Genomic DNA, 25095 nt, shown 5'->3' on the forward strand with positions numbered 1-25095 from the left:
GGCAGATGCCTTGTTAGTGCACTGAGTGCAGGCAATTATAATATGGCTAAGTTGTAGGTGTTTTCTGAAACACATCTCCAGCCTTTTTTACCACATATCTGACCAAATGGACCTTAGTAAGTATTGACTGTTAGATAGTTTGACTCACTCTTTTTCATGGATGTGCTTGCTTCCAGGAAAGGATGACTAAAGAACTCATCTGGAAAGAAGTAAAGAAAAAAAAAAACTTTATTTAATGATCAATGGTACCGTTCCAATATCCTAACAGTATGCTGTCTTACAGAATGCGCAATATTGCTCAGTATGTTCATAGACAGGGGAGTGTATGCAAATATACAATATGCTATATGCAATATCATGGCGTAAATCATAAGTACATTTGGGAAGTAAAACATCCTGAAACTTCAGAACAATGTTGTGCCTCAAAGAAACTTGGATACCAGATAAACAATGAACTTTGCATCTGTCTAAACAACATGCAAGTAACATTCTTAAAATTTGTGGTCAAGAGAAAAACAAGTCTAAGTAAGTAACCCACAATATTATGTGTGCAAGCGTTGCAAAAAGCTATCATCCATTCACAAACCTTATTTGTATACCGTTTGCTCCAGATTCATGTTCACATATCCCCTTCACACAACTCCCTTCTCAAAACCACACACACTTGGATATATTTCCAGGTTGCGCTCACTGTAGTCACTCTAGACAAGACTTACAGGTTAACCACTTCGCCATACGACAAACAGACGATCTACAAGCTCACAACGCGCTGCATTGCGAGTCACAACATGTTGTGAGCTTGTAGACCTGTTTTTGGTATTTAAAAAAAATAAAACTTTTGAACGATTCAAAAAGATGTAGCCCCTCACCGAAGTCCATGCGGTCCTTGTGATTTCTCTGCAGCAGTCCCAACAGCAGATGTCTCAAGTGGAACGACGTTTCTCTGGGGATGCTGAGAGTTGAGCAAAAACATAGATTTGATACATGTTCCTCCACATACATGTAGCCGACTGTACTAGTGTGTGATACATACTGCAATACAACATTGTGTTATAAGGTTGGTGGTAAGAAGGCTATGTTTTGCTGTTGCTGTTACTACAATGACACCTACTCAGGGGAAAGTTTTATCATATTTTTTTCTTTTCTTCAATTGAGGTTCTATAATCTGACATTTTGTAAAATAATATTAATAATATGTTTGTTTTATATTTAAAACAGTTCATATTTAGTTTACATGTCAGGGGAGTTAGATAGTTTGTTAGTTTTACTCTATTCAATTTGAAAACTTGAAATAACTTCTACTACATAACTACCGTACTTTTATAACCACTTGAACCCTAGCGTCCCTATGCTGGGTATGTCATAATAGCCAAACATTTGGCAAAAATAGCAGATCTACGCTTTGTTATGGACGCATTGTCTCCAGTATGGTTCTTTTCAAACTAAATAACTACACTAAGCAAAAGTTGCATGATTAGCACAACATCCAGGAATGAGATCCATCCATTTTAAGTTTTGTGATAAGATGCTACATTTTAAAAGAGCTATAAAGGGACTGAGTAGTGTTCAACAATAATGACCTTTTCACATGCGTTTCATTCACACAGTAGATCACACAGGGCTCTCACAGAACAGAAAGCTCCACTACAGAACAAAATTATTTGAGTGAATAAAACAGCACAAAACTCTTGTTAGTATGGGAAATAAGACAAATAATTATGACAGCTTTAAAAGTAAAAAGGACAATTTTTCCGGATTGATTTTCCACAAATTCCTTGTCAATGTGTGTAGATCCATCTTCAAATATAACATCAATCAGTCTTAATAGAAAAATCACACTGAAATGATGACAATACTTACTTGGGACTGAGATTCTTATTTTTCTCATAGAACAGCCGAAGGTCCTGGGGACTGCTTGCCTACAGAAGAAACACAGATAATGTGCATGAGATTTTGTTTTTGTGCGTGTTGTTCTGAGTCCATGAATGTGGCTTTTACAAGTTACACATTATACATTATCTTGCAATAATGAAAGTGCACAGAGAAGACATTATGTGCAAGCAGGCACTGTGTAAAGGCTATCGTAAGAGTAAGCAGAGCTTTAATGGGTGCCGTGGGCACCCATCTAGGTATCCAGGTAATTCCCTCGAATAGTTTGTTTATAAAATAACATATTGAAATGTTGAACAAATGATCATCTGGCTACACAAGACTATACTCTCAGTATCTTAAAGCAATGTTTCATAGTATAAGTCATATCAGCACAGATAAACAGTCCAGCCTTTGAACTCTCACATGATCTCAGAGAACAGTCACTGTGTACATTAGAGACAGACATCATTTTAAAAGAATGCTGCAGGGCCGGGAGAAAAGCATTGCATGGCTGCTAACCACAGCAAATCCCTGCATTAATACATTAATTTGTTTATTTAGTTAAGATTTTTAGGGTCATCCGCATGAATGTTTACCGTCTCACAAATCGTGCTTTCCACACACGCAATGCATAGAGCCAGCAATGTAAAGTTAACATAACTTCAAAAACATAAATCAAACATCAGCTGATGAACTGAGTTAGCCATCCCTATCTATGGTATAATGTGTCAGTTATGGCTGAGACACAACTAACACACTGTACTAGACCTAAAGCCACTGGCAAATCTATCCTCTCTGATATTATCTCTCTTTCTTACCACTGAGGAAAAGTTAACTTAAAACCCACTCTTGCATAAATGCCATACATGAAGAGGTGAAACAGTAGCTAATAGCACGTCTCAACATTCTTGCCCTGGATTGCATTGTGCATGTGTAAAGCCTCTCCCCTTTTTACCGCAGATGAAGAAACTATGCCCAAATAATATGGAGTCGAGGTCAGTCTATGACGCAAGTACTATGATGTCCTATTGATGTCATCAGGGTACTCCATATATGGGTATTTGTGGTTCTATATTTCTATATTTGTTTGTACCAGTATGTCAGTCTGTGTCCCTGTTATGCTCATATACTGTATGGAGCCTCAAAATGCGCCGCGCCATGTTTCGAGCTTGTAGATCTTCTATGTGACGCTGTAGTATGATCAAGTAGGGCATTAATTTACAAAAAAAACACAAAAAAGTACAAATATGGAGATAAGACGTTTCTGCCCAACAGCAACGATATAAAAAATAACTAGAAAAAGTGCTCCTCGGAGCACAGGTCTCCGCCAGGTCAGGTACGTTATTGTGGCCTCCTGGTGGCGCTATAATAGGCCAATGTGAAAAGGGTGCCATTTATTCTTAGGTCGTTCACGGCAATCGGACACTGCATTCATGATGTGAGGCATTTTGTTCCAAAAATGAGTTTTGCTAAATTAGACCTGCTGGTGGCGCTATAACAGGCCAATGTGAAAAAGGGTGGCATTTCTTCTTTGGCCTAGTGGGAATGTGTTTGTGAAATTTCACGGAAATCGCAAGCTGCGTTCATGATTTGAGGCATTTTGTTCAAAACGGACCAATCCTGCAAATTTTGGAAGCGAACTTTAGCCAATGAGGATGGAATATGGGAAATCGGACAGATCCGTGTTGATCACATGACTATAGAGATACTGTGTACCGATTTGCATGACGTTTGGATAAAGTCTGTAGGAGTAATGTAAACAATGGGTTTTGCACAAATCGGCCTCCAGGTGGCGCTATAACAGGCCCATGTGAAAAAATGTAGGCAGATGTTCTGAATTGGCATCCAGGGAGTGTGTGTGCACAGTTTCGCAGCGACCGGGCCAACGGTGCCAGAGATTAGCTGCTAACACACGGACAGGACACATACAATGTGGTGCTCACCTGAAAGGGCGCCTTCCCAGTCAGACACTGAAATACGATGGTTCCGATGCTCCACAGGTCAGCTTTTGCATCATAGTTCTGTGACATGATGACTTCAGGGGCCTGCATGGAAAAGATAAGGACAATGGTACGACCTTTTTTTCAGTTTGATGTCTGGAAGTTCTCATGATTCTGTGGTACACTTTATTGTTTTATCATCTGAGTGGGGTGAAAAACAATCAACAGGAAAATAATACAAGTACAGGTTTTCAAGGTGTTTTTCCAGTAATAACGCTAGTGCATTATCGTGGCTGAAATTGTGATCAAATTGTAAGAAAAGCTAAAAGTGCTCACCATGTACATAGGGGACCCACATAGCGTTGCTGCCATCATGTTATTCTGGAGATGCCTAGCAAAGCCAAAGTCAGCTGAAGAGAGGGAGGGAGGGGTGGGAGATGACAAATATAAAAGAGAAAACAAGAGAAAGAGAGAGGTTGCTTGAATACTTGAACAATTTTTTGAGGTACAGGCAGTACAAGCGAGTTAAAAACACACCAAATAAAAAGCCAAAAGCTTGTTTCCATTGTGGTCCATTTGATGTATGAGTGGCATTTTATCCACAAATACTATGTCTGTGACCGACAAGAATGCTGTGCTGAATCCAATGGCTGTTTAAGCGTTTAATGTAATATGACAGAGTAGCCTTACATACCTGAAAACCATACCTTAAATCATATACGGCACGGCAAGTTTATAAAACACACTTGAACAAACTAGGCAATTCAAAGTGCTTTACACAAAACATTAAGTGTAAAGACATTCAATTAAAGTCTAACATGCAACCTATCCTCTGATAATAACTGAACCATGAGCTTCACCACTCTTCTGTGTACATGTAAAGTTGTGCGTGGGGACAGGTTTCGACAGAGGCATGAGGCTTATAACACACTGCTGTGATCATGACTGATGCATGCCACAGTCTTCCCAATCCGACAGGGCAGCCAATTCCCACCGTGGAAAAAAATTACAGCCATACTCATATTAGTCCACTTCCAAGCAGCTCTCTGTGCTTCCCTCTCTACACTTCAACTCTTGCACAAAAGGTCATCATTTGTAACTCAGACAAATGAGTTGAAATGAAATGTAACCAAATGGACCCATTAGTGTCCATTTGGGGACCTCAAGAGTTAAATGATCAGCACTGAGGATTTTACTGTTTGGGAATGTCCTGCCATTAAATGGTTCCGGCACAGGATTTGCGAGGAAATAAACTTTATTTGCAAGGTGAACATCCCTGTCGATCTATTGGTCCTTGTTCTAGGAAAAGTCTGAAAAAGTCCATACTGAAAAAGTCCATATAGGTAGAATTTGAGATCTATTCTTGTCACACACCGGCACTGCATTGACCAATACTTTGTTGGGTTACACGCTACCCAAATGTGCTTATTTGTATCCTTTCTTTGTTATTTCCCTTTTGACTACCATCATATAAATATAAACCTGACATTACCACAAGAAATTATACCTGATTCATGGTTTGACTTAGTTTGCATGTATTTGTAGCATTGTGACCTATACTTTTATAAAATGGAAAACTAGAAATAATGTACTGAAAAAAAGGTCCTTGATAACCGTGAAAGTGACTCAAAGAGTTTCCACTTATTTTATTCAACAACTTCACTCCACGAAAAAAACACGGTGAGAGACAAATTCAAATAATGGCATCATTTGTGATGTGTTAAGAATAAACATATTACACCCCGGAGAATAACTGTAATCAAGTGCGGTTACAAGGATATCCGTTTCCCGAGGAGAGATCCATTAAGCACAAGGGTCAGTTATGCCATTATTCAAGGGTGTCCTCTCATGCACGCGCTCAGACATGCACACACATACATACGTACATACCTATCTTGATGCAGGTGTTGGCCAAATGAGACTTGCGACCCGGGGGGTAGGACAGCAGGATGTTCTGTGGTTTAAGGTCTCTGTGGATGATGCCTTTGCCATGTAGGACTTTCATGGCCCCTGCAATCTGTTGCAGGAAAACCCGAATGGTGTCCTCACTCAGGGTGCCTTTGGCTGCAGAAGAAAGTACATTCACTTAAACGTTGATTCATTGGGGGGGACCATAATATTAATATGCAGAGAAAATATATGATTCTGAAAGAGTGATTAAATCAATGACATTGCAATATTTGTGATCTTCAGGAGTGCATAGTTGAGGTTGGACAGGTTGATATAGGACAGTTGACAGTTTAACGAGCTATCCAACTTTAATTTGACTTTTATTTAATTGTATTTTGAAATCCACTGTATGCAAATGAGGATCAGAGTTTTACTTTTACTTTACTTTCTGTACAGTATGTCTGGCCTCAAATAAATCTAGAAAAACATGCTGAGTCATTTTGTTTCTAAATATTTCACCATGACTCAAGAGGAAAAATGTGTGAACTTCAACTGAACTTTTAACTTTTTCTTCTCCCTCCCTTCTCACACACCCACCCTCAAGCTTTCTCCTGCTTCCTTCCTTCCAAACATCTCCTTCATGCAGAGGAGGTGCAGTACGGTGTAGCTTAAAGCCTGATTCATACATGTATGATGGTGACCCATGCCAAAAATAGCCGATCTACAATCTACAAAATCAAAACGCGCCGTGATGTGTTCTTTTCGCCGTGGAGCACAACGTTGCATTAGGGAGTAAAGATAACGCCTTTGGGGCGTAGAGAGGCTGTCTGGTAATTAGAAGGTCACCGGTTTACCTCCCGGCCCACCCATGTCTACGTGTCCCTGAGCAAGATACTTAACCCATAACACTACAGCCCTCCTCCCCCCGAGCACTCATCATGACCACCTACGCAGCCATCAGCTGGGTGAAGCTGAAACAGAATCTACCCCCCGCCCCCCTGGAAGGGTCTTAAAAAAAGGGCACTCGGGTAACGGCAGTGGATAAGTACCTGCCCACCACCGCAGAGTCTAGGGGTTTGAATCCACCGTGGTGAATCCGGCTATTCTTCAGTGAGTGAGCGAGTGAGCGAGTGAGTATCTCTGTCTGCAATGACTCAATAGTCAATACACTATCAAATCACAACACTAGGCCAAACAATATCTGACTTTTGGTGCAATTTGGTGGTCAAAGTTCAACTATGCACACCTCTCAGGATGCCCTTGTTTTAAGAATTGTTGGTTGTATGCAGGGGTGCACTGGTTGCTTCACGTGACACCACAGCGCTCCACCAGCTTTTTTGGCAGGATCGCGCGCACGGGTGTGAACGCGCGTGCATGCTGGAATGCGTTCCCCTCGATTCATGAGCCAAGAACCCCAACGGCTGCTTTGCATAACGGGTGTGCAGGTGTGTGTGCAAATGTGTCCTCACTCACACGGTAGAAAGTAAGCAACACTGCATTTTGGCTACAGTAGCCTTACTGCTGCCCAGTGCTGCCAGTATCCTATCTGCACGCAACAAGAATGCCTCAGCCACCGTCAAAGAAGAGACATTTATTGCAATGTTGTTGTTTTTTTTAAAGACAGTGAGTTTGTCAAGTTAATACATTTTTCCTGTGAACTATGACCAGTGTAAAATGTGGTGCACTGTGAGGCATTCGGGAACTATTATACTGAAAGGGAGACCGGATGGGGAGGGTCCTCACTTGTTGTCGGTTTGTGGAACGTACAGGTCGGAGCGGCGAGAGAGCCGGCAATAAACATGTGTTGAACCGACAAAGTTGTCTTATTCAGTAACAGTTTCAGCTTCTATAATTCAAGGCATTCCTTGAGAAGATTTACAAAGACTGAAACTAAGATAAAAACTATTCATTTCCTATAGAAACATGTTTCCTACTATTTAAGCACCAATAAACCTAAGTAAAATTAATCACATATTAAGGTAAAATAGAATGTGCGCGTGCGTGCACGTGACGTCGTTAAAATAGTGTTCCGCCAGTAAAGAAATCACCATTACACCCCTGGTTGTATGCCAAAGTGGCCGGTACAATTCACAGACAAAACATGAGCAGCCTTTGTCTGGTAGGCAATGGTAGCTCATTGTCTGCCTCAGATTATTTTCTTTTTCTTTTTTACAATTAGTCAAATCAGAACTACATCTTTACCTGCCACTCTTCTTTAAAACATGATCACACAGGGATAGACACTCCTAGGTTTCTTATAAATTTGGCATATTTCATTTAACTCTTCACAAGGCATAACTGACTTACTACTTAAATCAGTCAAATTTGTCAAATCTGAGCAAAAACTAAACAGTCAAATTTGTCAAATCTGAGCAAAAACTAAACAGACGGTTTCAACCATAGACATAAAATTGGTATTTCCATTCATAGCAACGCCACACTTTTGTTTCAAAGTGAGCTTTTTACAGCAATAGGAAGCAGTAGGCTCACAGCTAATTGAAGACTACCTGAGCTGTTAATAATGAACACTGTTTACAGCCCGAAACTATGTGTAAAGGAGGAAACCTGGGAGCTGTGTCTCCTTGTTATGCACAACAAACGCGTGAACTCCAATTTCAGGGTAAGGAAGGGAAAGCTATGTGAGGCAGAATGGCACGCAGACTGCAGTCAGCCCAAATTCTCACCACGTCCTGCTTGGTTGGAGGCTTGGAGCCCACACCCCTCATTAGACATAGTTAAATCATTCCATTCCCTTTCATCTACTGGAACATCCTGACTGCCATGTCCAATCATTCAATTCCCTTTCATGTACTGAAGACGTCCAGTTTACCTCGGAAAAACGTACGGCTGCAACGCTGTCATGCTGGGATTCTGTCTTAAAGACTAAATTACTCTCTGGATATCGATGCATTCAAGTCCAAATCCCCCTGAGCAGCTTTTCATTTTGAACGATATTTAAAATGATGGTCAGTGGCACTCCTGTCTTAAACAATTTCCCACTGGTTTTGAGAGTTAGTTGGATACTTGTTTGGACTAATGTTCAAGTGTCATGGCAGAGTGACTGATGTCGCAACTTGTCACGTCGCCCCTTTGGCCTGAACGCATGACATCTTAATATATATATATATATATATACCGTATCACTGAAGAGTCTGTTTGACAGCCAGGGTTGTCATTCTGATAAAAATGTTCCACTTACAGTGTAAATAGTCTGCCAGGTCCCCACCGTTGCAGTACTAGAATTGGAGAGAGAGAGAGATACATGAAAAGGAATACATTTAGCAAACAATAGCTCTGCCAGTGAGGCTAATAATAATGCAGTAAAGCTGAATAACTGAAGCAACACAGGGCCTTGCATTATCTGACAACAGCCTCCGTCTGAAGTGACTAATAAATGAAGCAGATCAAAGGATGGTAGCATTTACGCTGGAGTTCCGTTGTTGCCTTTTTTTCCAGAGCATAAATATGAATGAATTCTTTTGAACACTGAGGATTGGGCGGTGCTTTGATAGCAGACCCCAACCCTCATTTCCTTTTCAAGTAAGGTAGATGGTAAGAAACAGAAGGGAGATATAGAAAATGTATTGGATGTTTCTATTCTCATGGCTAATCACTGGTTCTTCAATATCACAGTTTAGAAATGATGTACTTCTCGGTTAGTTAGTCAATTCATAGTGAATACCCCCAATCTGGGGGCATCCATTCATAGACTTGGAGCAAGCCATTAGTCCAACCATTATCGTTAGCCAGTGCCATCTGGTGTAAAAAATAAATGGATATTTCCTATCATATCTTTAATGCCCTTTCCTAACTTTCCTTTCCTAACTTTCCTATGGAACAAAGTCTTAATTCCCTATTTTCTTCTCCTGGAGAAAAACTTATTTAAGCTCCACTTTATGCAAAGAAGAAGAAAAAAAAGATTAAAGACCCCCTTTTCATGAGCCTTAAAAGTATGTACTTGAAACCTAATCCTGGCATCCCTGGAACAGATGACATAAAAGCTACTTTGAGGTAATCAAGTTTGGATTAATAACCTGATCAACATATTGCCAGATGGTTGGCACTGGGGAGACTCATCTCTGCTTTACTACAAGTACTACACATTGTAAAAAGGTCATTCTACTGTGTGACCTGCGTTTGTAGTGGTTCCCTCCAAATTTTCATGGCTTCCAGGTAGGGATTTTAATAAACATCCCAGTGATGCATTTATTAATTTGATATTGTTAATATTTTTCTGGCTAGACAAAAAAAGAAAAGTTAAAGAACCTATAAAAGAGGGCTGGGTGGCTACCTGGCAAAATTATCAGTAAAGACAAGTAGTTAGTTACTAATTAAACTTAACAGCCACAGTCAAAAGTTTGCAGGATTTGCCTGGTGGTCATTTCCCAGCCTGTAGCCAGGCTGCCGGAGGACAAGGCTAATTATAGCGCATCCCCTGTCAGAGCTGAACCAATACATCAGCATTAAGCAAACAAAGATGAACATCACACCAAACTTACCTCCATTACCAGGTACACTGAGCTGGCAGTTTCCTGGAGGGCAGAAATTAACACGTCAGTGACAGAAGACAAAGGAAAGTGTTATTTTTGTGTGCGTGTGTGCAACAGAGCCAGTATTAATGTTCATGCCAAAATATGTTACATGTCCATGGTTCTTCATAATTGACAATTCATGATAAAGAAATAAGGAACATAATATGCTTTGGGCCAATCACAGCAGCAGCAATGATTGGACAAGTCAAAGGAGGGACAAGGGCAGACCTTCATATTTTTGAACAAATGTAGAAATACTTTATACATCATGTAAATATCATTTTGGTAAAAGTGAAGGAATCAGGCTGTAGCAGCACACTACAACATGTCGATGATGCATAGCAACATCAAACAAACTCGGATAAGTGCCCACAAAATATTCTGCATAATTGTTTTTCGCCACTAATGACAAGAAGCTGCTTAACTGTCCAGCTACCCAAATGATAAATAATAACTGCTATTCACTGATTCACTGGTATTAAAAAAAAAATACTTGGCTCATTTTGTACGTATGCTTGGTGGCCATATGTTTCAGTTTGGCTGTATTTTTGCGACCCATTTTTTTTCTATGACAAACAGGAAAATCACACAATGTGTTCTTTGTGTAATTCTTTATGAAGGGGACCCTACAAAATCAATGACACTTGGCCCAAGTATGCATCATTTGAATTAGTAGAACTTGGCATATGGACCAATATGCTAGATTACGCTATCTTTATGGCAGATACAGCTTTTAACAACGTTCTGGTTTACTTCCCTTGCTATTGAGATAAATAAATAAAAATAATGTACTCAATTGGAAATATGACTTGCCAATCATTTATCCCTGACGACATGTACTGTAACTGTAGTCCAGCAAAGTTGGTGAGAATCAAATCATGCTGTAAAATATTTTGTTCACAAACAGACATAACTCAGTATTCATTCTTCCATTAACTTTTAAACCATAGTATATACTATATATGTACTTCGCTGACCCCCAAGGGGTCTACAATTGGTCCTCCTTTTTTCACTCTTCTTTTTGCTGAAAATAGCTGATCTACAAGCTCTCAATTGTGAACTTTTAGATCAATTTTTGCCGAATGTTCACCTAATATGACATGACCAGAATAGGGACGCTAGGATTCTTGTGGTTAATAACTTGAGTGTGTTTGGCTTTGTAAACGCTCAGGGGATTAAAAACCCTCCAATCCCACTACCCCGTACTCTGATCTACTCGTCTCCCCTCTTTCAAACAACCTGTCTGTAGCAGAAGCCTTAGAAAAACAAGACTTGGTGCAGCCCACTTGAAAAAACCCTCTTATCACATGGTAACAGATGACCGTGTTCTGGGCCTCGGTATTCATCTCATTGTTGTCTTTAAAACAACCAATCAGAGACCAGAGCTCTGTGTCTAATGCAGTCGAGTCAGCAGTTTGGAGGTTGTTTCTTTGAGACCTGCTTTGCCAAGGATGGGCACCAACCAACCAACCATTTTCAACCAGGATCAGCCATCTGGTTTCCATTGGCAGCGTTTCCTCTGCTACATTCTTACAGCAGCTGTGCAACACCACAGTCTGAAAATTATACCATACTGAAAACTACAGCTAGTTAAAACAACAACCTAGCTAACATTTGCTCTAACAAAACTGCAGTAATCATATTTTCTGCACTTGGAAAAACTGCACAGCAAGCCATTTTAAACCAAAAACGCAGAGGACCACTGTCAACATGAAATGATTGAGGATTGTTGTTGATGGTTATGTTATGACCAGATTTTTTTTTTCTTCTTTTTTTTACTTACTTTAATTTTTATCCCTCGATTTTGTAACCCTGACGACCAGATATTTCCAACCTCAAAGGGTAGACTGACCACTCTGACACCAGTCAGGACAGCAGATAGTACACACCCTATCTTTCAGTGCTAAATTATTCTCTTAAAATGTTTCATGTCTTCTTCATCTACTTGAACACAAACTTGTTTTCGTAGGCCTTATGTTTTCTCTTAAACCCGTCTTACGCCGGTGACATTGTGTTATGTGACGTGTCGCTCGACGAAAAGAACATATTTTCAACTGAAAGAAGTGTTGATTATAAATTCTAGGGCCACAGAGCTATTTTGTTAGTTTAAAATGTTTTGGCCATGTGCGGGATATCTTCACTGCATAGTACATATTTTACATGTTTTACACGCTTACATTTTATTCATTTAAAGCAATTTTGTTTATTGTCTGGCCATTGATGCTTTAACCCAGCATGATGTATAATCTGGTAGATCTATTGTGCGTGTTCCTTGTCAGATTAAGTTTAATCTAACAGTTGAACACATTGTAAATAATGTAGGTCTGGATAGAGGATACTCACTACCAGTTTCTATTCGAAGTATTGTGGAGTGGCTTGGTGGCTGGTTGGTAACAACCCTGTTTAGCAACAGAGCAGCATTAAAGGGATATTTCACTTTCAAATAAAATAAACATTTAAAAAAATTATTAAAAAGTAATGGAAACATTTTTATTGTCTCCGCCAGGCCGAAAGGCATGGCGAGAGAGTATGTTTTACCCCCTGTCCGTCCTTCCGTCCGTGTGTCCGTGTGTGTGTGTCCTGTCCGTGTGTTACCAGCTAATCTCCGGCACCGTTGGCCCGGTTGCTGCGAAACTGTGCACACACTCTCCCTGGATGCCAATTCAGAACCTCTGCCTCAATTTTCACATGGGCCTGTTATAGCGCCACCTGGAGGCCGATTTGTGCAAAACCCATTTTTTAATATTACTCCTACAGATTTTATCCAAACGTCATGCAAATCGGTACACAGGATCTCTATAGAGCATCGCAGTTCCCGCCCACTTCCTGGTTTTTCGTGGTGCCGGAAGGAACAACTCAATGCATTTTTCCCATTGACATTTCCAAAAATATTTATATCTATTAATTTAAGGCTCGAATCAAGCCATCATGACATGACATGAATCATGACCATAAAACGTTTTTTTTCTGTGATTTTTTTAAATTTTATATTTAATTATATGATATACTATATTTAATAAATACCCTTTGTTTTGCCGTTTTCAACACAAAAAAAAATCACAGAATCAAACGTTTTATGGTCATGATTCATGTCATGTCATGATGGCTTGATTCGAGGCTTAAATTAATAGATATAAATATTTTTGGAAATGTCAATGGGAAAAATGCATTGAGTTGTTTCTTCCGGCACCACGAAAAACCAGGAAGTGGGCGGGAACTGCGATGCTCTATAGTCATGTGATCAACACGGATCTGTCCGATTTCCCATATTCCATCCTCATTGGCTAAGGTTGCCTTCCAAAATTTGCAGGATTGGTCCGTTTTGAACAAAATGCCTCAAATCATGAACGCAGCTTGTGATTTCCGTGAAATTTCACAAACACATTCCCACTAGGCCGAGGAAGAAATGCCACCTGACATTTTTCACATCAGCCTCATGGTGGCGCTATAAAAGGCTGATTTGTGTTTTTAACTATAACTGCACCGATCTGCGTGAAACTTTGCACGCACACTCCCTAGAGGCCAAGGAAAAACATCCGCCCTGCATTTTTCACATTTGCCTTTTATAGCGCCACCAAGAGGCCGACTTATGTAAAACAAATTTTTGGATATTAAGCCTTCACATTTTATCCAAATTTCACACAAATCGGTACACATGATCTCTATAGTCATGTGATCAAGATGGAACTGTTTGATTTTTCATATTTCATCCTGATTGGCTAACAATGACATCTAAAGTTTGCAGAAGTGGCCCGTTTTGAACAAAATGCCACAAATCATGAACGCAGCGTCCGATTGAGGCGACACTTTACAAGCACATTCGCACTAAGTTGAAGAACAAATGCCACCCTTTAACATTGTCCTATTATAGCGCCACCAGGAGGCCAATTTTTTCAAAACTTTTCTTTGTTGTATTACTCCTACAAATGTTGTCCAATCATCATGCAAATCGGTACCCATTATCTCTATAGTCAAGTGATCAAGATGGTTCTGTCCTATTTTTCATATTCCATCCTGATTGGCAAATTCCGAACATTGTTGGCCCACAATAACCTACCTGACCTGGCGGAGACCTGTGCTTCGAGGAGCACTTTTTCTAGTTTTATTTGAAAGTGAAATATCCCTTTAACAATGTCAGCTGTGCAATGTTGTGCCTGTAATCTAACAACAGAGGTAATAATGCATAGTTCTGCAAAGTGAGATAATGGGTTTCAAATTCCCACAATCAATAACTAGATGTTGGGTGCCCTTGACAGACAGACAGGCCAATAATGCACATTGCAAACCATACGCACATGCATGCGGGAAGGGCAATACAAATGAATACAATTTATTTGTATAGAAAAGTAAAAAAAAAAGAAAAAAGAAACTGCTATATTGAGATTACATGTTCTGAGAAAAACCATTCAAATGGGTAAATAAATGTTTTTTGGTTTTTTTATCCCACGATTTGGTGACATCCGTCAAGCAGTGACAAGTGTCGGGGCGTCAGTTTGTAGCTTCAATGCTTTATCGCCTTATCAGAGTGTAAAAATAGACCTGTCCATTTTGGGAGGCATTTTTACACACGCAAGAGTTAACACTGAGGATTTTACTGTGGCGGTCTCAGAGTAACTGTTTTGACAGGGCTGTTGTCACAGTCATCCATTCCCATCACCCCTGTGATGTACCCACAGGCTACATCCGATTAGCTAGGATCCCAAAACAAAAGTTTGAGGAAAGAGCTGGCACTGCAGTTGCTATGCAACTGTTGCAAGTGTCGTCCTCTTTTTCTAAAAGTTATTCCTTTTATTAAACTGTGCTCTCAGCAACAAAAATAGGCTAAGCTTGTATGCTTACTTTATACTTAGTTGCGTGCCGGTGTGGTGCTCCAAAAATAGCAAATCTACAAGCTTGCACATCTGCTATTTTCAGGGCGCAACACCAGTGCGCAACCAAGCATAAAATCAGGCTTTAGTGTTGCCATGAATATGCAAAAGCATGCGTTTTCCAGTTCCACTGAAAATAACAAAATAAGCCAATGTGTAATGTAGATATGGAGATTTTGTGATCAATTGACTAAAGCAAGGGTCTTCAAAAATTCCAAACTTCCAAATTATTCAGGCCAAGGACCCCTTAGCTGAGAGAGAGACAACGCAGGGACCCCCACTACATATTGTATAAGATTGTGTCGCAGAACAAATTTTCATAGATTTCTTCAAACTTCATAGACTTGTTTGACAACACTATAATCAGTGTTGTGTAATGTAATGTTTTATTGTTTGTTTACACAATCTTTTCTATTAATATGTTGTATTCATGTTAATGTGTATTTTCAGACCCCAGTCGACTTAAAATCCTCAATACTTAGTTAACTTGACCTTTGGCTCTGTACTTGGTCTGCTCGTTTCGCTCCATACCAAATCTCTTCACTGTCTGAGAATAGCTAATCTACAAGTTCAAAACGCGTCGCAATGTTCTCCCCAGAATAGGGATGCTAGGGTTCAAGTCGTTAAAGTAGTTCCTATCACACAAACATGTGGCGGCCCCCCGTAGTCGGACCCCCTGTTGAAGACCCATGGCCTAAAGCAGGGATGGGCAACTGGCGTCACTCAATGCGGCCCCAGGCCAAAAAAAATAATATTTAAATCAAAGAAAAACACAGTTATCTAAACATATCCGAAATGGTGAACTATTGCCTTCAACTGTTCCAAACATGCAACTTTCCATGAACCATTTTAATTACAACAGTCCACCAGTAGAGCGCGCTCTCGTTTATTTTAATAGAAGCCTTATTAACAATAATTCTAGTGTTCATTTTTGTATATTTTTAAGCCAAGGTTACAGCAATACTCTGAAAGGCATACTCAGGAATGTGAAGTTTTGTTTAGCAGTACAGCTGTAGTAAGTTGATAGAAGCATTACTAAATGCTAAATAAAAACAAAGTTATAACAAATAATAATAGTTAATATCCCTTATTTATCACATATGTGACTATTATGGGCTTTTTGAGTAATGGGGTACTACTGGCGAGAGTGCCAATAAACAGGGGCAGGGTCCGAACCGGCGCACCGCCCCCGGACCGTTTTGGACGGGGGGGGGGGGTCCCTGCCGATAAACAATGCGGCCCCCCAGAGTGATTGAGGAAATTTTGTGGCCCTCACCATCTACAAAGTTGCCCACCCCTGGCCTAAAGGTTGCCCCACTGCTGTGCTGTGTGTGCATGGTTAAAGATTCTGCCACATCCACGTGCTATACAGCTCGTAGCAACATTTTAGACAGTGAAGTTTTTGTATTTCAAGCTTCCTCATCAGTGTGGATTTTTTTTTTTAAAGATAAGATAACATAATTAAGTATTAATCTATTATTAATACTTATAGGAATACAATAAAATATAAATGTATAATACTAATAGACACTTATGGGCTGTTGTTGGTGGAGCTGTTGTTTGAAGCATGTTAGCATGTTATGTCAAGCATGTTTATGATATCACTCTTCTTTAATTTATATATCTGAACATTATAGCTAGTAGCTAGAGATCGGGTCTGCAGCAAATGACAGGATTTATGTTAGCTCCCAGTCCTAGGCCTGTAAGTGTGCATATACAATAATGTGAACCAGTGAGTTACAGTAATTGTAGTGACTGATGGTCCATTGTGGAACCTTGGGCCGTCAACCTTTACTTTATAGAGTGCAGTCAGAAGACAGGCCTTGATAGCCACAGCGTTGATATACTGAATGTAATAGATAAGAACTTCAGAATTCTCCAGGCGCTCAACCGAACGCTTGTTTGCATGCAGACCTAGATGTGGAACGAATTGCCTTCGTAAAATATCAGGTCGTATTGTTTTAATATCATTAATTTGCTGTTCTTTTATTCACATAGTATAGAGGGAATCTCCCTTGTTTGTCAATAAAGATGCCTTGCGCATGTAAAAGGTAATTTCTGTGTATGTCGTCTATAAACTGGACTTTAGGGTTTATTGAACCAAGAGTGACAGGTCTGTCACGGCACATCAGCTGGTGACCCCGACCGTGACCCTGTCCAGTCCAGACGACCGCTGGATCCATAAGATCCAAATAACAATTCGCCCATACACTATGTGCTACAATTCCTTGGGGCCCCAGGAAGGGTACACACGGTGCTATATGTGAATTGTATTATACCAAATTTAGGTCAATTATTAAAGACAATGTGTAAATATGATTGCATACATGTGAAGTCACCACTGAACAGCAGATTGAATGACCTTTGTGTTTAATACTTAGGCTCTGTACTTCATATACCCCATGATGTCCTGTTAGCGTGGCTGGGTGGACCGAGTTGATCCTCCCAGCAACTGTCTCTGTATATGTTTATGAGACCACCGGAGACACCCCGACGTTTTTTTACACGGATGTTTAACTATCAGCTGTTACTATCAGTTATTTGTCTTTATTTATATATATATTCATGTCAAGGCCTCTAGAATAACCCACGATCCAACTTGGGTGTTCGAGCAATGCATGGCTATATATATAAATATATGGATTTATTTTTGTTGTACCTCGAAATACCACTTTTTCACGCTTTGGTTTTCGGTGCGGGTGAATTTATCTAATATTAGTTTTACACTAGGTGCTGGGGGTTTGTCTGTGTGCCTGCATGAAAATATCCTTACAATTGTCATAATGGTCCTATAGTTTACTGAGACACTACACTGTTTCTCTGTATTCTGTGGTCCTATAGTTTACTGAGACACTACACTGTTTCTCTGTATTCTGTGGTCCTATAGTTTACTGAGACACTACACTGTTTCTCTGTATTCTGTGGTCCTATAGTTTACTGAGACACTACACTGTTTCTCTGTGTTCTGTGGTCCTATAGGTTACTGATAGACCACACTGTCTCAGTGTACGTTATGATCCTATGGTTTACTGAGACACTACACTGTCTCTCTGTATTCTATGATCCAACAGTTTACTGAGACAATACAATAAGTGGCCTTTACTAGGATCTCTAAACCGCAAACCACGCCGGGTACATGGGAGAAGATAGCGTGTAGCCTAAGTTGTGTACGTTATGTGTCGTTATGTGTTATTATGTGAAAGCTGGGACTGCGGCTAAGAAAATACTACAGGTTATATTATGTGAAAGCTGGGACTGCGGCTAAGAAAATACTACAGGTTATATTATGTGAAAGCTGGGACTGCGGCTAAGAAAATACTACAGGTTATATTATGTGAAAGCTGGGACTGCGGCTAAGAAAATACTACAGGTTATATTATGTGAAAGCTGGGACTGCGGCTAAGAAAATACTACAGGTTATATTATGTGAAAGCTGGGACTGCGGCTAAGAAAATACTACAGGTTATATTATGTGAAAGCTGAGACTGCGGCTAAGAAAATACTACAGGTTATATTATGTTTAAGCTGAGACTGCCACTAAGGGGCGACCCCAAAAATACTACAGGTTACATGCACGTTATGTTTAGCTCCAGCATCCGAGCGAGGTGACGTGAACGGCTGGCTCTGCAGCCTAGGGTTGCCCCCTAAATAGTACTACAGTGTGTCATATATGTTGTCTTTTTATGTATGTTATATGTACGTCATCCGAATGAATGAAGGCCTCTGTAAGTCCTGTCTGTTTGTTTGTTGTTGTTTTTTTAAGGAGCATCCACTAGTCTACACCTTAGTGGAGACTATTCTTCCTGAGGTCCAGGTTTGTGCTTAAGTACAGTCTTGAGGTATTGTTACTTTAAAAAGCCCTTACAGCTATCTGTATTTTTACTTCCACTGCATACATCTCAGAGGCAGACAGTGTGCTTCTGCCCCTGCAAAACACCTTGAGAACGTTGGTAACTGTTTACTTTGAAGTGGTAGATAATTGCTGCAGAACCACTTCAGCCCTGCATACAGCTCAGCCATTTGGAAATTGCCGATCTACAAGCTCACAAGCTATTTCATCTCAAGCACTTCGTGCTTGTGGATCTGCTATTTTCAAAGGGAAACTTGTGCATGTTAAATCTGAGAAATTGTGAATGGGGACAGGCTGCCTATTACTGTAAACACTTCTCACGTTGGTGTCTCACTCCACTCCGATACCATTTTTTGTTTTTGGTACTTTGACCCAAGTACATGTCAGTGGATAGTGTAATCTGCTCCGTAAGCATTTTGTTTAGAGATTTTGTCCTGCTTAGGAATTTAAACAAGGAAGATAACCGCCTGCACGGGGTTCAGTGGTGGAAGCCAAGGTCACGAAGTACATTTACTCAAGTGTTCTACTTGAGTACATTTTGAGGGTCCCATTTTGTATCTCACTAGAGTGGTTCCAGTTTTCAATACTTTTACTTCTACTTAAGTGTACATTTCAGAAGCCGACATTGTACATTTACTCCAGTATGATTACTGGAAACCGTGGCTGTTTAGGCTAGCTCAATAGTGACTCATTGTGCTAGTAGAATCTGCTATTGTTGTTAGAGTTATGAACAGTCTGAAATACGCTATAACTATGATTCGTAATCCCAGAAATTAAGGACACAGATAACTAGGGAGTGGTAGCCCTTAGATTAAAAGATTGGAGTCAGTTATTTTGGAAAATGGAAAAAGAGGGAAAAAAACGAGGAGAGAAATATGATGTTCAAATAAATTAGTTTCTTCAGAGAATTCTGCAAAAAAAAAAGAAAAAAAATAGCTTCCATACAGTAAGTGAGTCACTCCCCTCAGAGAGAGAGAGAGAGAGAGAGCCTGGCGCAGCACTATAGAAAAAAAGGGGGGACCCTGTGAACTGATCAGATCTTATATGCAGAAATAATGTACTGTGACCAAACTAAGCGTTATCCGTAATAATTGTATCAATTTGTAGATCTGCTATTTTCGTTAAATTTTATGCACAGTCTGCAATATGTTGTATACCTATGATTTGTATAATCCCAAAAACCAACAGTTTACTTTCTTAGAAGTGACCAGACCAGAAACAACATGCAAGTGCACTAAGGTGACTAAATGATTGTTGACTCTGAACTGAATATCAGTAAAAAAATATATATATAATAATAATAAAGAGAAAAGCCAATTTGACTTAAGTGTAAGTAAGTAGAGTGTAAGTGTAAAATAAATAGGTTATATTTAAAATAAGTAATAATAATAATTATTATTATAATAATTTTAAGAATGTAACAGTGGACGAGGTTAGGGGGTAGGCTCCCCAATCCTTGTCCACAACAGGCGGCAGCGGGGTCGCAAGGCTCCCAGAGCACGTTAAAGACGTTATATAGTGCTGGGGAGAGACTGAAGGGCCCCCGTGTTCTGTCAAGGATGAATCAACATCCTAGCTGTGGAACCGTCTAGTCGGTGTGCCGACTGCCGCTCTCTCCTAGGGTTGGCAGCACATGGTGCGTGGATGACAGTCCACACCTAACCGGACGGGAGCGCGTGACTCACCGGTTACAGGCAAGGCGGGTGAAAACGGTTAATATTCTGGTTCCCGTAGCCAAGCGGGGCCAGGACAAGACCGTCGGTTTCCTGCCTGGGGCGCCAACCACGCCTACGGGTAAGGGATCGCTATCGACTGGGTCACCCGCCGGTCGGATCGCAAAAAGCATTAATTCCATGGCGTGCTCCCCGACAGGAGGCGGGTGTGGTCGCTGCGTTCGGCTCAATGTACAGTCAGGCCATCACAAGCTGAAAGCGACCGCCGGAGTGCTACAGTTACTAAGCGAGTGATGCTCCTGTGATCGGTGGGCTTTGAAAAGAAGACGCCGGGAAGCAGGAGACTTGAACTCTCTATCCAGGGTGACCTGGGTGTAGACCTCAAGTGGAAAGGGGTCTAGCCTGGGACTGCACCCCGGTGGGGAGGTTCGAAAGACTTAAGTGAGAAAGCCCAAACGCTTCTATGTATTGTTACATTAGTATATCTATATTTTTTTGTTATTACAACTATCTCAGACTTTAGAAGTGGGTTGGTTTCACATTCGAGGACTGCAACACTGGTTGGCGGACGGTCATTTCTTTCTATGAACTGGAAACATGCAGTGGAAGGCCCTATAATTCTGTCTGATCGACATGCTGAGGCAGAGGGGCACCAACATTGCAAACTGCAGTGTTCACGAGACTCACTTCCGATGACACCTATGGCATCCAGAGAGCAAGCCTTGGGAAAGCTTGCGTGACTTTTGACAAACTTTTATCTGTTACAGACACTGGAACTACTATGCCATGGAGAAGGACACACTTTCTAAGCAAGAAGTGGGAATATCTGAAGCAAGGTTGACTTACTGCTAATCGTTGTTGTTGGGGCCTCGACATGTGTAAACAAATACATTTTCTATCGCTCTGGGTGGGACACAATAAAAAGAAAAATATATATATTCTTTTTTACAAATAACATACACTAGAGAGGAGACAAACATGATACTTATTAGAGATTAAGTGGAATTTAAAACAAATGTATTTCTGCGTTAACAAACAAACAATTAGTTGCACTAATATATTATAGAGTAAACCTGATTTTGACTCGCATAGATTAAAGTTTCAAAAGATCACATAATAATATTTCACCAGTAGTAATATAATATTACATCTGATGTATAGTGACATCATAGACTAAAATAACTATAATAGCTTAATCAGAGAAAACAACCAAATTGAAGTGAAACTGTTGTAATGTGTAGTGTTAAATAGAATGCCACAATCAAACTATATATATATTCAAATTAAACTAAATTATACAGGCCAATGTCAAATTAGTTAACTGAACGGAAACATGCTGTGTGCGTGTTGGCTCTTTTTGTGCTCTGGCTTGATTTGATTCACATACAGCGAAGTGAGGTGTTTGTGTGCGTTGGTTTCTCTGAAACAGGTCATGGGTTGCAGAAGAGAATTGTACAATTTTGTACAGCCCGAGAATAATGTCAATTGACCTATGCATAAAGCACAGGAAAGTTGTTTTGTTGTGTTTCCAATTACATTTTGTGTATGGTATGTGTTGTTGTGTATGTCAAAAAAGGTAAAGGAGGGTGGCACCCTGGCCTCTGCACATTCCTATGCTGTGTGCCCTGCCGGGTGTCAGGTCAAGGAGGGAAATAATATGATAGAGATCAAAGACTCACCATCAAACCCCCACCCAATTTTTTTTTTTAGATAAAGGAGGGACACTACACATTTAATTTGAGTAGTACCAATATCACTCTCAGCCAGACAGGAACATACCATTGTTTCATGGGGTACATCTATGCTGCCCAAGGCCACTGAACGACCCCAGAATACATATTAATTTTGATTTTGATTTTGATAGTAATGTTGGGGGACATAATCTGATCGTAGCGATCTCCCTGGCAGCTTTAGGCACATTAAATATAGGCTGTCTTGCCCTTCGCAAATGGCAAGTGATAAGAGAGCAGTGACAGAGTGATCCCAATACACACCACAGAAACATTATATTGCCACCTGGGCCCCCATGCTGAACTTGACGAAGAACACCCCTGCACGATATCTACGCCCCGACTTTCGACCTCAAGGAGGGTACGGATCTGACTGGCGCTTGGGGGTTGGGGCCCCTGTGTATAATACGGGGGGCTCCGGTCTCAGGCCCCAGGAGGGTACGGACCCGGGGGGCTCGGGAGTGGGACCTCCGTCTCTTAGCTCATTCAGTGCCAAGTACATTTGTTAATGGCACTGGATGGGTTGGGGGGGGGGCCTAGTCTTGGGCTCTGTCGGAACCTCCTCCTCCGGGCTCGGAAAGGTGACCACCTCAACCAGAGGAATTGGAGAAGAAACCAAAAATGCACACAGAGATAACAAGAGAATTTTTTTTTTAAATATATATATATATACACATGTTAGAATAGTTGCTTGTAAAGGAAAACTCAGTGGGAATGCCCCACTGAGGGACCCTAAGTCTAGCAATGCGATATGGAATCAAATGATGTAATTGTCCCCAATAAGAGCTCGTGTCCAGATGGTAGGTTTGGGACTGCCCCAGCCTAGTTCAGAGTTTCCCCTTCAAAAAAAAGGGTTTTCCTCGGCTCACATGACTCAAAAAGAGAAAAATGGGACCTGATTTTTTAAACATGAAATATGTTATGCTAATGGTTAATTTCTATAAAGTACTGTCTAGATTTTAATCTTGTGTTGTTGTGGGTACTAAATTCGTACCCAAGGAGGGCTTGATGGTCCATTGTGGAACCTTGGGCCGTCAACCTTTACTTTATAGAGTGCAGTCAGAAGACAGGCCTTGATAGCCACAGCGTTGATATACTGAATGTAATAGATAAGAACTTCAGAATTCTCCAGGCGCTCAACCGAACGCTTGTTTGCATGCAGACCTAGATGTGGAACGAATTGCCTTCGTAAAATATCAGGTCGTATTGTTTTAATATCATTAATTTGCTGTTCTTTTATTCACATAGTATAGAGGGAATCTCCCTTGTTTGTCAATAAAGATGCCTTGCGCATGTAAAAGGTAATTTCTGTGTATGTCGTCTATAAACTGGACTTTAGGGTTTATTGAACCAAGAGTGACAGGTCTGTCACGGCACACTGTGGAATGTGTTTGGTCCCCATTTATTGCACTACCTCTTAGCAGGTCTCAGTGAGGAAATGGACAAATAACCCTCATGACTTTTAGAACTGACAAATCACCCTCACAACTGGGCTGAGTAGTCAGTGCAGTTGGTGAGACTAACAACATCCATGGGTGGGATTTCTAATTAAAGCTGAAAATACTACAGCCTGAGTGAACACATGAAGGAGATGATGAAGAAGAGAAGGCAGGGGACGTCAGGTGGATACTACTTATGTTGATGAAATGCTGTTAGCCAGAAGCCTTAAAGAAACCAATGTCTACATCTGCCTTTCAGTAACAAATATAGACTCAGTGTATGGGAAGAGAGGAAGGAATACAACAACACCTATCATCAAACCAGTTTAGTTACTTAGGGCAGTTGCGTGCCAGTGTCACGAATCAGAAATAGCTGATCTACAAGCACAACAACATGTGAGCTTGTAGATCAGCTATTTTCTATGCACGACACAGGAACGCAACTAAACTACCGTAAGTAACTCAGGCTGAGATAGAAAAGATAGATATAAAAGCTGTTAAGAGATGGAAGATGAAAATGAGATGGAAAACCCATAAAATAACTTCTTTGAGTATAGTAACTACTAGGTAAACAAACTACTGTCTCTTTTGAAGTGGGTAGCTATAGGTTCTGTGTTTAGGAAATGTGAAGGTACACACACACACACACACACACACACACACAACAGCTTTAATGTAAAGAGAGAACAATCTGAAACATCCCTTCCGGTTGTCATATCACTACTACCATGACGCACTCAAGACAGTGGTAGAGATGAAGGTGGTCTTTCGCAGGCAGCGATCCCACATCACAATTATGAGAACATGCATTTATCTGACTAGTCTCGTCTAGTTGCTTAGCGCATTGCAGTAAGGTGAGCCCTGTATACATCTTATAATAATCGTTAAGTGTTAAAATGTTCTGTTTACACCAAAGCAAAGCAAATTCCTTGTATATAACCAACACTTAATGGGATAGATATCTGACTTGGACATACTTTGGTCAAAGGGCAATCAAATATGCCCTAAACAAAGGTACCCTTTTGCTTCTCACCTGGCTCGAACAAATACATCTAGAGCAGTGGTTAAAACAGGTTGCAAGCCGTCTGCTAATCGTAGGCCATAAAAACAGCAGAAGCACCTGGTGCTTTAAGGTGTGTATTTGCACAGGGGCGGGGGATACTTCTGTCTAAACTACTGGCAGGTGTTCCACGATGAACCTCAAAGTCTGGTTACTAAGCTACAGGATGGAACATCACACTGGCCGCAGATCCTTATCACCTCACAACACTTAGCCTTTCGCATGTGGCTCAGAGCCAGGA

The 25095-nt window shown here is 40.6% G+C and overlaps 1 protein-coding gene across 1 annotated transcript in view; it reads right to left on the reverse strand.

Annotated features, from left to right (window-relative positions):
* Positions 1-25095, reverse strand: part of ulk1b (unc-51 like autophagy activating kinase 1) — a 49267-nt gene that overhangs the window by 19167 nt on the left and 5005 nt on the right. The window contains exons 4-11 of the mRNA XM_080419962.1: positions 10202-10234; positions 8902-8938; positions 5703-5876; positions 4149-4222; positions 3816-3917; positions 1861-1919; positions 870-952; positions 149-199 (exon numbers count right to left, since the gene is read on the reverse strand). Of these exons, the coding sequence (XP_080276088.1) occupies positions 149-199; positions 870-952; positions 1861-1919; positions 3816-3917; positions 4149-4222; positions 5703-5876; positions 8902-8938; positions 10202-10234 (613 nt within the window). The remainder of the gene's footprint in view (positions 1-148; positions 200-869; positions 953-1860; positions 1920-3815; positions 3918-4148; positions 4223-5702; positions 5877-8901; positions 8939-10201; positions 10235-25095) is intronic.

This window comes from Gymnoscopelus braueri (genome assembly GCF_963280865.1).
Source record: "Gymnoscopelus braueri genome assembly, chromosome: 22".
Classification (NCBI taxonomy): Eukaryota; Metazoa; Chordata; class Actinopteri; order Myctophiformes; family Myctophidae; genus Gymnoscopelus; species Gymnoscopelus braueri.